The 16,159-nt window shown below is 35.2% G+C and overlaps 1 protein-coding gene across 3 annotated transcripts in view; it reads right to left on the reverse strand.

The window, feature by feature from the left end:
* Positions 1-2,710: 2,710 nt before the first annotated feature.
* The window catches only part of Stk3 (serine/threonine kinase 3), a 319,544-nt gene continuing 306,095 nt past the window's right edge, over positions 2,711-16,159 (reverse strand). For all 3 annotated transcript variants that reach the window (XM_021262683.2, XM_004850156.4, XM_087190670.1), the window contains one exon: positions 2,711-4,174. In XM_021262683.2, the coding sequence (XP_021118342.1) occupies positions 4,016-4,174 (159 nt within the window). In that variant the 3' untranslated portion in view covers positions 2,711-4,015. The remainder of the gene's footprint in view (positions 4,175-16,159) is intronic.

Genomic DNA, 16,159 nt, shown 5'->3' on the forward strand with positions numbered 1-16,159 from the left:
ATATCTAATATACTGGCAAGCACTGTAGTGAAACATGCGGGATAAATGTTCTCTGCTTTCAGAAACTTTGCGACCCAGAAACAAGATAAATGTTAAAATGCTAAATGATGTTAGTGATAAATGTTAAATGTTAAAACTAATAATAATAGAGTTGGAAGCAGTTCAGTTTGGTGGGAGAAAAGTCTGAAATAAAACAATAATGGGAGATGAGGTCATAAATGTCAGCTGAGGCATGTTGCCAGTCTTGAGTATCAGAAGTCAGAGTTTATTCTCAACTTGAAATGGCATCGTTTCTACAGAGGAAAAAATGTATCTACTGAAGCTTCCAAGATGAGTTATACAAAAAGATTTTTTTCCTCACTATTCTGTGAGCAGAAAAGTGAGGAAAAAAAATCAGAATTTCTATTTAGGCGGCTTAATCAAGCGAAGAAAGTAGTGGCAGGAATCTTGCTAATGACAGGACGAATTGTGAGAAGAGTATGAATTTGGGATCCCCCCTCCCCCCAGATAGGTGGAAGAATTGACCTGTTATGAGGTTTTTTTTCTTGGAGTCTTTTTGGGATCCAGAAAGTAGGAAGTGGTTGGCTGAGGCTGATAGTGTGTTGTGTAGACATGGAATAGGGAGAAGCTGACTTAGCCCCCAGAAGACAAGTTACTCTTCAGTGGCATCAGACTACCCAACTACAGTATATAAAATTTCTTGGATCCAATCCCATCACATTCCTCAAACAGCAAGGAAAATTAGCTCTCATTTGACTCCAGATTTCTAGCCTTCTGTGCCAAAAAAAGAATACCTTACACTCTAAAATAGCATTTTGATGAAATAAGTAATTAAGTATCTGTGTCTAATAACAGTTAGCAGTGTAATTCCAATTATTTTTTAAATGTTTTATTTAGTAGTTTCAAGATTTAATCATTAATCTTTGACATAGAATAGGAAACAAAAATACCTTCCTATTGAATGTTAATATGTCAGTAACTTGAAAAGATTTCCTGTGACTAAGTTAAAAACATCTTATTAATGGATTATATAATTTCAATTAAAGAAGTTACATAACTGTCGGTGAGTAGAGCATGACTTTAAACTTTGGGAGTATGATTCAGTAAATAATAAGAAGAAAGACAATACAATCAGGTAAGTAATGTTGTTTAGCAGAGTAGCACAAGTGCCCCAAATACTAAGTGTCATTATTTAAAAATTTGTTTTAATAAATTCACTTTCTTCTCCAATTTATATTAGCCAAAGAAACTCATATTTTGAACATAATACAATTTATGCTAGAATGAGCCATGTAAATGTAAGTCTGTAGATATGAGTCATCTAAGTTCATTAAATCAAGAAAAACTTTCTCATCTATGGGAAAACATACACAACAATGTGAGCTTTTTGGTGAGATAAAACTGACTCATTAGTTTCAATTACATTCACAATGCTATATTTATTAAAGGATGGGGGTGTGGAGAAAGTACTCTTTTACTTATTTTTGGAAAGTTCTCTGCAAACAAAGTCAAAATAAGAGGTTTCTCCTTAAGCTCATTAAAATAACTAGAAAAATCTCCAAAGTGTCATGGTTAATCAAGGCTTAACTAGATGCTTTCCTTTATGGTTTGTGGTTCAATTTTAGTTCTTTTTTTGGTTGAAGTAGGAAGATAGGAAAAGTCTTAAGGTAGATTATCCTAAAATGTTTTGGAATTTTCCTATGGCTCTAAATAAAATACCCATTGCTACTGATTCTCTTAAAGATGTGTTTATACATGTATGTATATTTAAATAGAAACAGATAAAAGAATATAGTCTATTTGCATAAAAATGACAATGCGACTGGAACATGACATTATTAAAAGGACTCTTGTTCAGACTGAATTAGCAAAGTGGTTAACAGACATTGAATTAATCTACATGAATATTATAAATTTGAAAACTAAAGAGAAATAATATTCACAAGTTTCTGTCCATTTCACATAGGCAGTTTTGCTTGGATGGTACAAAAATCAGTCATTTGATTCTATTATATCAGGTAAGGTACTGGAATGGGAAAAGAAAAACAATCAAAGGACAATGGGTAAAATTAGTCAACTCATTTGACTATTCCAAATAGACTCCAATAAAGATTAGCTGAAGCACTAAAAACATCTTATTAATGTATTACATAAAGCTCTAGCATGTGCAAAATAAGCCCTTTAATAATAAGGTAGTCATTTTTATGCAATTATGCAATATGTTATTTGTAAGGACTCAATGAAGCAGAGCCAAAAATGACATTTTAATCAGGAAAAAAGCTTTCCAGAGATGACATACCTTCTGGGGCAGAAGTCAGTGACTCCAGCCACACAATGAGGCTATACTTCCTTCCTCTCTGGAAATCAGGAATAGCCATGTGACTAGTTTTTTGTACGGAGTTGTGGCTGACTTGACATGGGTTACTGTTGGCTGGAGTGAATGTGAGACTCGCTAGGGCCCTGTCCCTTGATGGTGGTGACCACAAATGTTGCATCAGCATGTCCCTGGATGTGAATGACAGGAGCAGTGTATCCTGCCAATATGGGATGGGCCTGGAGCTTAAGTGAAGAGTAACCTGTGTTCATGAAGCCACTGAAGTTTTAGGGTTGCCGGCACTGCATGACCTAGCCTGTCCTGCCTAATATCTTCCTTGCCTGGAAAAGATGGAGTCCACATCATGAGTTTTAAAACAGATACAGAGATGAAATGTGCTGGGTGGCACAGTAAAATTTATTTGTCTTTATATGACTTCCACATAGTAATTAAATACATAAAAGAACAAACACTGTCAAGATGGCCATATGTAGCTTAGGAAACAACTGGTCCCAGTTCAATTATACAAACATTCATTTAGCTTAAAAATGAGTTTCTTTTTAATGGTTTTAATCTTTTTTTTTTTCCAGTCTTCAAGGTTTGCACAGTTCAGTAGAAATGTTTTTGTCATTTTTAAATCCTCAGGCCCATGATGTTTACCAATTCTCAGGAAATAAATGAAATCAACACAAGTCCTGTAACAACAGACCACAATTTATTTCTTTTTTTTTTTTTTTTGGTACTGGAGATCGAACTTGGGTCTTTGTGCTTGTGAGGCAGGCGACAGAACCACTGAGCTAAATCCCTGGCCCCTCAGACCACAATTTCACAGAAATAAATTTGATGAGCTCATTGCAAACTTGATTCAGTTTAGCTAACAGATCTACACATGAAGCATGAAATAGTATTAAATTACATTTGTATGAAGATTTCATTCCTTTTAAAGTATGTATCACACATTTTTGTGCAAGGGTTCCATTGATTTCTTTGGTTTTAAACATTATAGCTCTGTTTGGCCTAAAAATATATATATATATTCTATTTGTAGCAAATATCAAAAATCAAAATTTCAAAAGGTAAAAATGGAATTATTGCTTGAATACAAAAAATGTGCAGCCCATGTGGGTGCTACTGCTATTATTGGTTTTCTTCTACTGGAAAGCTATCCTGGAAATCAAGGAATATACCCCAGATCTCCTTGCTTGAAGTATAATTTGGTTGTACATTATTATCTCTTATATGTTCCTACCTTCACCAAAGCTGTTTGATTTTGTCTTTAAAAAATAAAACAAAACAAAAAGTGAAATAGCATAAATAAATAAGTCTACCTAAGGGAATACAATAAATAGGCTTCCAGATAGGAATAAAGAATATTGTGACATAAAGCCCATCAGTGCTGTACAATTAAACAATAGCTTTGGATCTTCAAGGTCTCTAAATATAGCCTTCATTTGAGAATGGTTTCTGGCTGACAGAAAAAGAGAACGCATTTCTATTTTTCTCAATTAAAAATGAAAATATAGTGGATACAATTGTAAATTCTGCCTTTTGGGAATTTACCTAGGTATGTACGATTATTAGTTTTTGACCTTTGCCTAGTGGTAGAGTATAAATCTTAGGGATTAAAAAAAATCATAATATTCCTTCAATTCTTAGTGGTTTCTTGGTCTCCAGAGTAGGTGTTAAAAGAAGAAATCAGACTCAAAAGTTTTGTTGCCTTCTCTTCTTTGCATCCATTGCATCCAGAATGGGCTGTCTTTTTGCAGTGTATCTTTGACGAAGTTCTTCTATTTCACGTTCCATCATGGGGTCCAGCGCTTTTAACCTCATTTGCAGTTCTTCTAAACTTAGGTTTTTTAACTATATATAGAAAAAGATAAAGATATTAGTATAACAAAATATCCACAACCCATTAAAGTCTGATTTTTAACAATAATATTTCAGCAAAATTCTTTACATCATCTTTGAAAGGTGGTTAACAATTAAAATGGGAATTTCTTTCCTGAAGACCCGAAGGCATACTTTGTAAGAATTTCAAGTAATATGTAGAGAACAATCATAATGCCTACTTTTAGGAAAGAGCAAATAAAAGAAAAGGCTAATGAAATATAGCTCTGTCAAAAGATTTTTAAAAAACACAGACAACACCACCACTGCTGACAAGCAGCTGATCAGGCTGGCTCTGGCACTGGGATTCTAATCTCTCACACCTTAGCTGCTTATGCAGTGCTACAGTAACTGACCATAGAGTACATCCGTGAACCGGGGCAAGAGCAAGTGAAGATTAAATTAAGTTTTCTCCTCCATTTAAATGAATGCTTAAATTTCAAGCACTCAGACAGAAAACTGCATTATTCTAAATATTTTTGTCCCTAGTTTTTTGATAAAATAGGGTTTTAAATTTATGATTCAAAATATGATATCAATATCCCAACTCTGATACAAACTGTGGTGTGTAAGTTCGGAAGTGGGCTTGCCAAATTGAAAATGAAGTGCCTGTGAAATTTTCACTATATACATTACAGTTTGATTATGTTGGCTACAGGAGACAACGGCACACCCTTTACTGGTTTTCTGTGTAACAGCAGGAGAGAGGCTTCATGTCACGTGTAAGGGGGATAAAATCTGCTCTGCTATTTAATAGGATCTAAGGCACCCTGAGTTTTACTGTATTTATATGTCAAAACAGGAAGACAATGGATTATCTCCAGAGAAACACATTTTAGGGATATAATGTGGGCAGCACAGGACGTTCTGTAATACGTAACCTAATACATTGAGCTTTTCTTCTTATTAACATGAAAAAATCTAAAACACTGTCTCCTTTAAAAACTAAGTATTACAGTGATAGTGGTAGGCAGGTAGTTTTAAAAAGCCTATTGAACCATAATGATTTATAGAATGGTATTGTCATATACTCAGCATTTTGGTGGGTACAACAACGAATGCAAAGAAGTACTATTTCCTTGTCTTTAAGAAACTTGAGGTTAGTCATCACTGAAGGACTGACATAAGACCACATACAACAAAGCCCCTCTGAGTGTGACAGAGATCATAGTGAGAAGTACCTCCATGAATAAGCTTAAGTGCAAATTCTACAGGCTCATGTGTACATTTTCCTGGGGTTGGGATCTATTATTTGACTGAACAAAGTTCCCCTCAAAAACAAAGGAACCTTGTGGTAAATTCAATGGAACTCAGGGAGTGAACAGGCTCCCTTTCAGGAGGAGGGACAGTGGTGGTCCTTGAATAGGAGGGTGCCTCAGAGAAGGACTCAGTGGTAGGACTGCAGGAAGTAAGAATGGACAGGCCTGGTGCTGCCCGGGACCAAGGCAAAGCCGGTTGACTCTAGAGGAGCTATGATCTACTGTGGGGCAGGCCAATTCTATAAGAGAAATTAGACTTGGCTTTAAAATGATAAAAACTGCAGCTCATTTTCTTTTTTGAGACAATATATATAACCACCTTTGGCTATTTTATGAGTCAAGCTAAAAAACACTCTCATTACTTAGAATTACCCAAAATAGCATTTCTCAGCTGATTGATTCTCCACTTTACTCACCATACCTGGCCCTAAGTGACTCCTGCTTCCCCAAATCAAATCCACTCTCAGCTGAAAATATTCTGAGGATTCTGAAAATAATGAGTCACAGCTCTGAAGGAAATTCAAGAGGAGTTCCAAAAATGTCTTAAGGGATGTGTTACGGGAAACAGTGTACAGGCTCCGTGATAATGACTCACTTAGAAGGTGAACACCACTTGTTTTGGGCCACAAGCAACTCTGGTATGTGCAAAATAAGCTACTCTTCTCTAATCATTTGTTACAAAAGTACTTAGCTTTTTATATTATGCCACAACCACATTTATACATAATTCAGAGTATTGCTATATATTTCTTTATTAATTTTTAATTCAAGTATTAATTATCCATCTACTCAAATCACTGTGAGATAAAGAACAAGCTGCCAGACAACCTTGGAACTTTCTGAACTGTATGAACAGGTGATGTGCAGTTGAAAGGCCAATGTGGATACACAGCCACATTTCCCTGAGAAAAGATGTACCCAGCCACATCTACAAAGGATCCGATTCCACTTCAGTATTCCTCAAGACATGGTTTCTATTTCAGCCCATGTTAATCAGAAGAAACATTTTCCTCCTCTAACAGATTTTTATATTTTCAAGATTTAAAATTTGTGGAAAAATAGGCCTGTAATTCCAGGGAACCATTATCTGGCATTGTTCAGAAATTAGGTGCTCCATTAAGTACATTAATAAAGTACCTGTTATGGTTTGAATAAAAAAAAATCCCCCAAAAGCTCATGTGTTCAGAGATGGGATTCTGGGAATGTGATAAGATCCTGGGACAATAACCTCATCCACTGATGAATTCATAGCAGAACACACTGTTAGCCACAGTGGCTAGTTGGATGAAATAGGTCACTGGGGACATGCCTTTAAAAGTATCCTGTCCCATGCCCCTTCCTCCCTCTCTCTCTTGCTCTTGCCCTCTGCTTCCTGGCTGCCATGAGGTAAACAGCTTTCCTCTGCCACATCTTTCTTCCATGATGAGGCCTCACCATAGGCCTCAAAGTGATGGAGGCAACTTGCCATGGACTGAACCTCTGAAACCAAGAGCAAAAAACCCCTTTCCTCCTTTAAATTGTGCATGGCAGGTAAATTATTTTGTCCCAGCAATGGAAAGATGACTAACATAGTACCTAAATCTTAGTTAAGTGACAAAACTTTGTCTCTTTCATTTTAAACAGAAAGTCTTTATAAAGGATTTTACAGAATTTATACTGTCTTCTAAAGCAGAGAACAAAGGACAACACACAAACTTTCCCTGATAATGAGCCACTATTATTAATACTTATTACTTAACTGTGCCACAAATTAATTTTTTTCTATTTTGGCTTTTTATCCTGATTTGAGGAAAAGCTGTCAGCTCCTTTTCCTGGCTGTCATGGAACATATACTATTCTATCTCTACATCAAGTCTGTTCATCTACGGGAACTAGAAAGACAATTACACAGTCTTACAAGGCATTACACTAAGGAATAGTAGGCGGTGAATAAATGCCTTCAGACTGTGTTAGGTCAACAGAGCATAGCTCTAGGACTGAAGCTTGTTATACCTGTTTCTAGTGTTTGTATATTTTAAAAATATTTGATTTCAAGTTTTTTGCTTTGTAAGACTGAGGTTACAGGAAATCTGACTTCTGCATAAGCAACATGTTCATATATGTCTTCAGGTGAGTTGTCAAAAACTTCAGAAGACTCTTTAAAAATATTTATTGAATTTTTTTCCCCACAGATCAAGCACTGAGATAAATAAAACTCTACTTCTCACAATGAGTTTGGAATCTAGCCGGGAAGGCAAGTCTAGGCACCAATAACTCATTGGAGGATGAGTAAGCTGAGAAAACAGGAAATAGGAAGAGGGTGGGAAGACAAACAGCATAAGCAGAAATATACAAGGTGCAGGGATGTGTGGCACCTTTTAAATGGGTCATAGTGGAATGTATGATATTACCAAGCTGTTTAGGATCGATGGGGGAAGAGAAATGGACGATGAGGCAGGAAAGACAGCAAGGCCTGACTGCCAAAGGTGTAAGTGTGCTGCTACAAACTTTCTGTGACAAGAAATGCTAGATGTGACATGATCATATATGAGCTTTAGAAAAATATCTCCATTAGTAGGTATAAAAAAAGGATTGCCACGGGGAGAACAAAAAACCAAGGGCAGGAGGACCCATAAGCAGCAGTACTAAAACAGGTTAATGAGAAGGCTAGTTTGAACCAGAACAATGGAAGCGAAGACAAAATCAGAGAGGGATTTGAGATGGGGTCTTCTCTTCTGACTGATTATGAAGGATCAGAAAAAAAGTAAAGGTTAAGGCTTCCAGCTTGGGTAATGGGGTAGAGATTGATACCATCAACATTTGGCAAGTTAATGAAATTGAATTTGAGGTATGAGCAAGGCATCAAGGTAAACACCAGATATGGGCTGTAAATTGGTGTCTGGGAGTCAGGAGAGAGGTCTAAGCTAAAGATTCAGACTCAGAAAAATTGTATCTGTCTATAGTGTCCAACAGAACACTCAAACCTCGGCATTTATAGTCAGAGGCTCTTCTCATTTTGTTACGAGAACACTAATACTGGTAGGTTTCTAAATAAATCTAGATTATAATATTTTAAAAAAGGTTAACTGGTAGAATTTTTCACTTTATTATATACAGCGGGTATCATACATAAGCATAAACCTCTGGTTTGTTTTTTGATTTCTGATTAAGCCTGAATAATATATATGTAGCACTTGGTTTTTATAACTATCCAGCCTCCTACAGACATGAAAACACTTTGGGAGGGAAAAATAGCAGAAATGACTTTGTCAATATCTTAGAAAACAGTACTGCTCAATGTCTTAGTAGTAAAGATTCACACACTAGATAAAATTTTATGGAGACTCATAATGACAAAAATGGCTCTATAATATCATACATTCCACTATGACTCATTTAAAATGTCAATCTAAATTAAAAAGGTTTTTTATTGAGGGGCTAATAAGAATAACATTAAAAGGTTAACTTCCTGAAGTAAAAGCAGTATTACTATGATCAAAGTTTCCTTCATCAGAGTCAGGTTTCCTGAAAATCTTTATGAAAAAGAAGGGAAATAGCTTTACAGTTGTTATGTTTACAGATTAACAAAATTATGGGAAATCAACTTGAATTTACTTTTTTAATATAGGAAAGAAATGTTACTTATGTGCTACCTTTTGAAAATACATAAAGCACAAAGCAGTTTATTGCCATAACTATATACCAACTTGCTAATGCTAAAATATAGATGTAAACTAGAGCTGAAGTAACAAGGCTTTGATCCCCATTTGTCAGACTTCACAGTTTGGTAAGTCAAGTCAGTAAAGAGAAGAATTTTAAACTATACATACACTGTGGATTTTGCTGTGATGTAAACACATGTACAAAAATGAGTAGTTCATCTGGAAATGACTTTTATATGTTTTAGGCTAATTCTGTTTAATAAAATTTAGTTTTGAATTAAATGATGAAATAGTACCTGGATAACAGGAAGCTTCTCAAATTGCTCAGCCTTAATACTGTGAGAGAATATTGTAGTTTGACAGTCTTTACAAACATCAAGGTGAGCATGTTTGAATAAGTGAATAACATGACTGACATCAGTAAGAGGAACAATTTGAATGCAAAGGCAGTGGAAGCATAACCACTTCAAAATCATGCAGTCAGCAATGAAGAGCTGGGATTCAGAACAATACTGGTTCATTACATGAAGCTTTTTTTTTTTTTTTCTATTTTGTTTTTCTGGGAAATCTGAGATGATAAATATCAGGGGGTAGGACACGTACTAAAGACAGAAAATAAAATGTATTTCCATAAAAAGTTTAAACTGCAATCAAATAAGTTAAAGTATATGAGCCTGGAAGAAAAAAATTTTAGTATCTGAGATTGTTAAAAGTCATTGTTTGTGACTAAGTCATTTGTTCAACAAAAGCATGAACTATAAAGTGAAGTTAAGAGTTAAAGTTTCACAGATCTCAGTGCAAAAGAGAACCTCATAGATAATCTAGTTTTACTTTCTTATTCTAGGTGAGGAAACAAGAGCTAGCTTGCTCAAGGTTATACTCCTGGCTAACGGCAGAGCTCATGATACCACATTGCTTACGGCACTCAATAACTATACTGTGTGTAAGTTTGTGAGCAAAAAACTCAACTTTTGCTTTTACAATATTTAGGTCATGTATGTGTGCACGTGTGTCTGTGCATGTGTGCATGGGCATACATGTGTGTGCAGATGTGTGCACACAAGGGCATTCAGGTAGAGTGAACCACCAGTGAAACCACAGCCACGAGACAGCAAGCAGTGTTGTAAAGGGATGTAGTTAGTTCAGGCACAGGACCCGTCTCCTCTCTGGTTCAGAAGGAAATAAGACCCACAATCCAGTTTGGTGTGTATTATCTTGAAAAGAGTGATTCTCAATGATCTCAAGGTATCCAGTTCTGGCTTCTTACATCTCAGTGATTTAAATAACATTTTCCTTTCTTTATTAAAATCTAACAGATTTTCTTAGTTGGTTTTAAAGCAGAAGAGAGAAGATGAATGCAGAAGAGAGTAAAAACATGCTAACTGCTTTCCGTCAGAGGTCAGATTTTTTTATTCTGCAGGTTCAAATTAAGTAATTGTCTAATACAAAATTTCATTGGAAATCTGGTCATGTTTCCAAGTAGGAAAAGTTATTCAGATAGAAGTCCACAGTGACTAAATTCAGTATTTTTAATCTAGCACTGTCAGAGAGTTCAAATTGTGACATCACCACAAATGGGCATGTTGCTGAGAAAGTCCCATGGTCTTCAAACTAAATTAAATAGGAAATGTTTTTTAAGTATTCAGCTATGAAGGACATCGTGAACTGAAAATCCTGCATATAACACTGTTAGAACAGTCTCTTGAAATGGGACAACCAGCAGAAGCTGAGGAGCAAAAGGTAGAACTGCTACCTTCTTTACGCATTAGGTTAGTTGGTAGACTAGTGTTATGGCTTGTGTTCAGATGTACCCCCAAAGCCTCAGGCTTTTTCTGAGGTGGCTCAAATCTAGAGTGGGTGATCCATTCTTGGTGGGAGTAGTAGCCCCGAGGGAACTAGGATTAAGGGTGTGAGTGCTACTCAACCCAAGTAGTCTGAATAAGATAAAAGGAGCAAGAAGAAGCTGTTAAGGTTTCTTGTTGCCTTTGCTGTGTTTTGTGGGCATGAACTGTTGTCCCTCTGCTATGTGCCACCCTGCCTTAGAGCCAGCCGATTATAGACTGAAACCTCTACAAAATGTGAGCTAAATAAACCTTTCCCCTTTAATTTTAGGTGTTGGGTATTTTGTCTCAGCAACAAGAGAGAGAAAAGTAACTAACACAACTAAGTTCTCCCAGTTTTTTTTTTAAACAAAAGCCTTTAAAGAAAAACCTCAAATAATAAATAATAATTAGATGGATGGGTATATACTTGTTTGTAAGTTAAATGAAAAAGTCAAAACTATTTTTCAGTAATGAATCAAGAGGGCCAGGTATTTAGCTCAGTGGTTCTGCCTCCTGCCTCGAAAGTGCAAGGTCCTGAGTTTGATCCTGGGTTAAAAAAAAAAAAAAATCAACATTTTGCTTGAAAACTGCTAGTTTGGGGCATGAGTGGTAGCCTAAATACTCCACCAACTCATTTTGTTAACAACAGCCCTGGACTACCACATTTCACCCAGGAGCTAAGATTATAGATCAATATCTAAAAATATTAGACTTCGTCTTCTTTTTTTTTTTTTTTTGATACCAGAGATCAAATTCGGGACCTTGTGCTTGTGAGGCAGGCGGCGGAACCACTGAGCTAAATCCCTGGCCCCTAAAAATATTACATTTCTTAAGTGTCTCTAAAAAAAGAAAGAAAAGAAAACTCAAGTAAAATATATGTAAGTTAATGACTCATTTCCTAACTCTCACATAAAACAGCGGTAGAAATAACTCAGTGATGTAGAACAGCAGTACAAATAACTCAATGATGTGAGAAGATGGAAAGTAAGATCAAATCAGTCCACTGATAATTGTGACAGTTCAAACTTGTATTAGATTTGTTTCTAAACTCCACGAGAAGTGCTAAAAGGTTCCTCATGAGTGATCAGGAAGAATTGTTAGTAAAAGTAGAACCTCCTTTAAGTTTATATATCCAGTCTACTATAAAAACCTAAAATACTATATTCAGTGAAAACAGAACTACTTTCTAAGATAATTCTGTCTGAATATCTCTATAGGAAAACCTTAGGTAGTTTGTTTATTTATTTAGTGGTACTGGGAATTGAACCCAGGACCTTCACAGTGAGCTACATTTGTTTTGGACAGGTTCTTGGTAAGTCACTAAGTTGCCCACACTGGGCTGGAACTTGAGATCCTCCCGTTTGAGCCTTCCAGAGTGCTGGGATTACAGATGTGCACCACCACCCCAAATGAAAACCTTTAGATTTTTGTGTTATTTTTTGCTTTGTCAAAAACAGTCCTAATTGTAACAGATTTTTCAAAAATCTCAATCTCAAAAAATAGCAGAGATAGAATTATAAAGTTAAAAATGTATGAATATAACATTTCACGACTAAATGAGTCTAGAAGTTTCTAGAATAATCACTATGTCAAAATAAATAAGACACTACCACAATGAAGCACATGGTTTTACATGTTAAACTTAACACACTTAGTCAAATAGTCAATCAAGAAAATCCTGTGCAAGGTTTGCTGTGTTTACTGGGAAAACAAACTCTTCCTAGCAACTGTTTAAATAAATCTCACAGATGCTACAGATCTTATTAGTGGCCTGTGATTAAAAAAATATGGATTGCTAATACTGTATCCTGACTCATCTATTTTCCCATCTGCTAGCAATTCTAACAATATGAACTATCAACAGAATGGCTAACAACAATAATTTTCTATGGCAATTTTGATGTTGAATTGCCTATAGCATTTTGTAAGATTTACCAGTGCATGCCTCAGACTGTTTTGAGTTGTTTGTGGCCTGGAGCAACATACTCCTTTTTCCCTTAATATTCCATTTTAGCTCAAAGTTTCACTTTGTTGAACAGAATCTGGTTTGGTTTTAGAAAACACTGTTCATGGAGGCTGCCACACTCATTTTAGTAAATGAGAGCAGGAAACACACCAAAGAACTATCAGAACTGAGTCAATTACACTGATCAGTTTAGATATACATAAACAGGTAAGGGGCTTTCTGCCAACATGACTGAGCAACAGGGAGAGCAGGTAGTACACTTTAGGCTAAAAAAAAATTACTATATCAAGTCATTTTCCTGATTTAAATTCTGGGACTGAGAAGAATACAATAAAGGAACTTTCAAGTCAACTGAAACTATTATGATGCCTGTTTGAAGGAAAGCCTGCACAGCTACTTAAAATATGCATTTATGAGAATCATTAAGATAGTGATGATTTCAGGCACTTGACACACTAGAAGAGAGGGTGGCTTCTCACTGTAAATTCCTTATAAAACATAATCTTAAAAGCTGTGTTATCATCAAATCTACTAGCAGACTCCTCTTCCTTAAATAGACATTATTTACCCTGTTGTGAGATGAGCAGCCCATGGCTTCAGCTGACTGAATGAACTGCCACAAAGTGTTCTGTTTTGGCTGCTTAATATCAGAGTATCTAGAAGAAACTTAAGATATTCGGATTTTTATTCCCAAAGAAAAGGGAGAAAATGGTTTCTTGTATATATCAATGAAAGAGAAGGGGAAAGTGAGAGTTACTGGATTATTTACAATGTGTCAGATACTATGCTACATCCTGTGCCCTAAGTCATTTAATCCTAACAACTGCCTTAGGGGGTAGATATTACCAATTCCATTTCATGAGTGAGGACACTCGGAGGGACCTAGTGACCCACTCTAGATCACACAGCTAGAGGTGTTATGCACACACACAAAGACAACATCAAACTCACTAACATAAATTTGGATTGGATCCAAGAGCTATTTCTTGGGTCTCCCAAGAGCTACAAAATCACTTCAAAAATCCAACTGTTACATCAAACAGTTTTCAACAGACTGTTTATAGATTAAAAATTGGTAACTATTACTTAAAAATCCCACCTTTCTTTCCAGGTCGAACCTAACAAAATATTTTACTTATATTAATATATTTCACTCATAATAAATAGGACACACATATGTAAATACTGAATAGTTTCTCTAGTATGAGAAATTGAAAGTGTAAATAAGGATGAAAATGATTAAAATGAATAATTGATAAGTTGAAATAAGAAAAGGTCCAAGAATTTGGGGATGGTGGAAGGGAAAGGGAAAAGGGAAGAAGGGAAAGAAAAAAATTATGAGAAAAAAAAAAGGAATCAAACTCTGTGTAGATAGGGAAGGGTGGAGGGGGTGAAGGGTGCACAGGTAATGTGAGAAAAAATAAAAACTAAGATGCATCATGTTCTGGTACAAACACCCAATGATAAATGTAAATGTATTTTATACCTAAAATGTACCAATAAATATATATATTTAAAAAATAAAAAAAATATTTCACTCATGATTAGATTTAAAAAATAAGCACAAATTTTTCTATTGAACCACCTGTTTAGCAAAGTAAACACATTTCTACATAGTCCTTCGGAATAGATTTCATAATTTTATCAATAAAACCAGTAAGACATGTCTCCTTCACATACAAACAAGACTTTATTCAGAGTGGCTCATGGTTGGTTTGGTGCATGAATCTAGCAGATATGCCTCAAATTGAGAAGTATTACAATTACCTTGTCCTGGAGAAATCTTGGCCACTCATTTAAAAAAGGAATGATGACATTGTACTTGGATTTCTCAGTAGCAGTTGAACGCTATTGCCTTTTATGTTTTTCAGTTTCTAGTAGGTAGTTTTGTTTGCTAAAAACATTAGGAAAAACTTGATTCATGTGCAGATCTGTTCTTACATATACTGTAATCAGCTTTAAATTTCTAGGCAGGCCCTAGGACAATCAAATTTGAATATCTCAAAACCAACCCATAATTAAATCTTTCTGGATAGATTAAGGGCAGATGAAGAGGTTTTATTAGCTTTTGGGGTGATGTCTTATCTTAGTTATTTTGATTAGCACTTTGAACAGTTTTAAAACACTGATTAAGCCACAAATAAGGGCTTAACAAATCAAGTGATCAATTTTATTTTCATACATCCATTAAAAAATTAACAGTATGACAAATATTTGTTATGGAAGATCACAGACAAGTGTATTGGTTACCAAGTCTCTGTGGAATTATTATATAAACTTAAATATTTTATTTTTTTCTTCAATCATACCTTTTTAGTTGTATTTTGCCAAACTCCCCTGACTTATCCCTTAAGGAATCTTAGGTAGATCTCACTGGCTTCTAGTTATTAAAAGCCATCTGGGCAGCATTATCACTTCTAACCTCCTGTTTTAGAGTACAGGGATCATGGAAATATTTTTTCTATATTCTCCAGGGACACTGGGACCCAAGGGAGATGAAGGCTGGCCTCTTACCTCTTCTTTCCTAGCACACTACACTATAGTCCTGTTACCCTGTGGGCCTTGGCTCTACCTGTAGAATTCTTCTATCTGCTAAACTCTTTGGGCAAAAGCAGACATCAGTGTCTTTGTTTATATACTTAATTTGTAATTAAGCAAAGCAAAAAGAGTCTATCTGGGAAAACCAGGTATTTTTCAATATATTTAATTAATTTTATAGTAGGATAGTCCCATGTTCTACTACATGTTTATTCTCCATGTAAAATACATTTATTTGGATAATGAAGGACTCATGATTTCAAAGAAAAATAGCTTCTGTCCAAAAATACTTCAAAATGACCATAATATATACTCACTCTTTGAGCAAATATACATGGAATGAGGTTCATGAAGCAAAATTCTTATTAATGTCACTGAGTAATACCATTTATATAATTTTCTACTGCAGTGACATTACAATATTTACTCTTATTTTTAAATTACACTAGCTTCATATCATAAAGATGTAAAAATTCACTTATTCATTAAATAGTTTTAAAATAAAATGGAGGTCAGCTAGAAACACAAATCATAAAATTCAGAATATAATAGCTAAGTTTTAATACTGAAGCAACATTTAGAAATAAACAGAATTCCTAACACTTTAGTGTTGAAGCATCTAAATCTGTATGTCTTTTAAAACATTATGGAATAACAATCATGCTTTGATAGCTATTTACAAAATATGAACTCAAAATGTAGCAGACAGATTTTTAAGAAACTTAAAAAGC

The sequence above is a fragment of the Heterocephalus glaber genome, unplaced genomic scaffold, assembly GCF_053883595.1.
Source record: "Heterocephalus glaber isolate CG9 unplaced genomic scaffold, H.glaber_assembly_v1.0 deba00001555, whole genome shotgun sequence".
NCBI lineage: Eukaryota > Metazoa > Chordata > Mammalia > Rodentia > Bathyergidae > Heterocephalus > Heterocephalus glaber.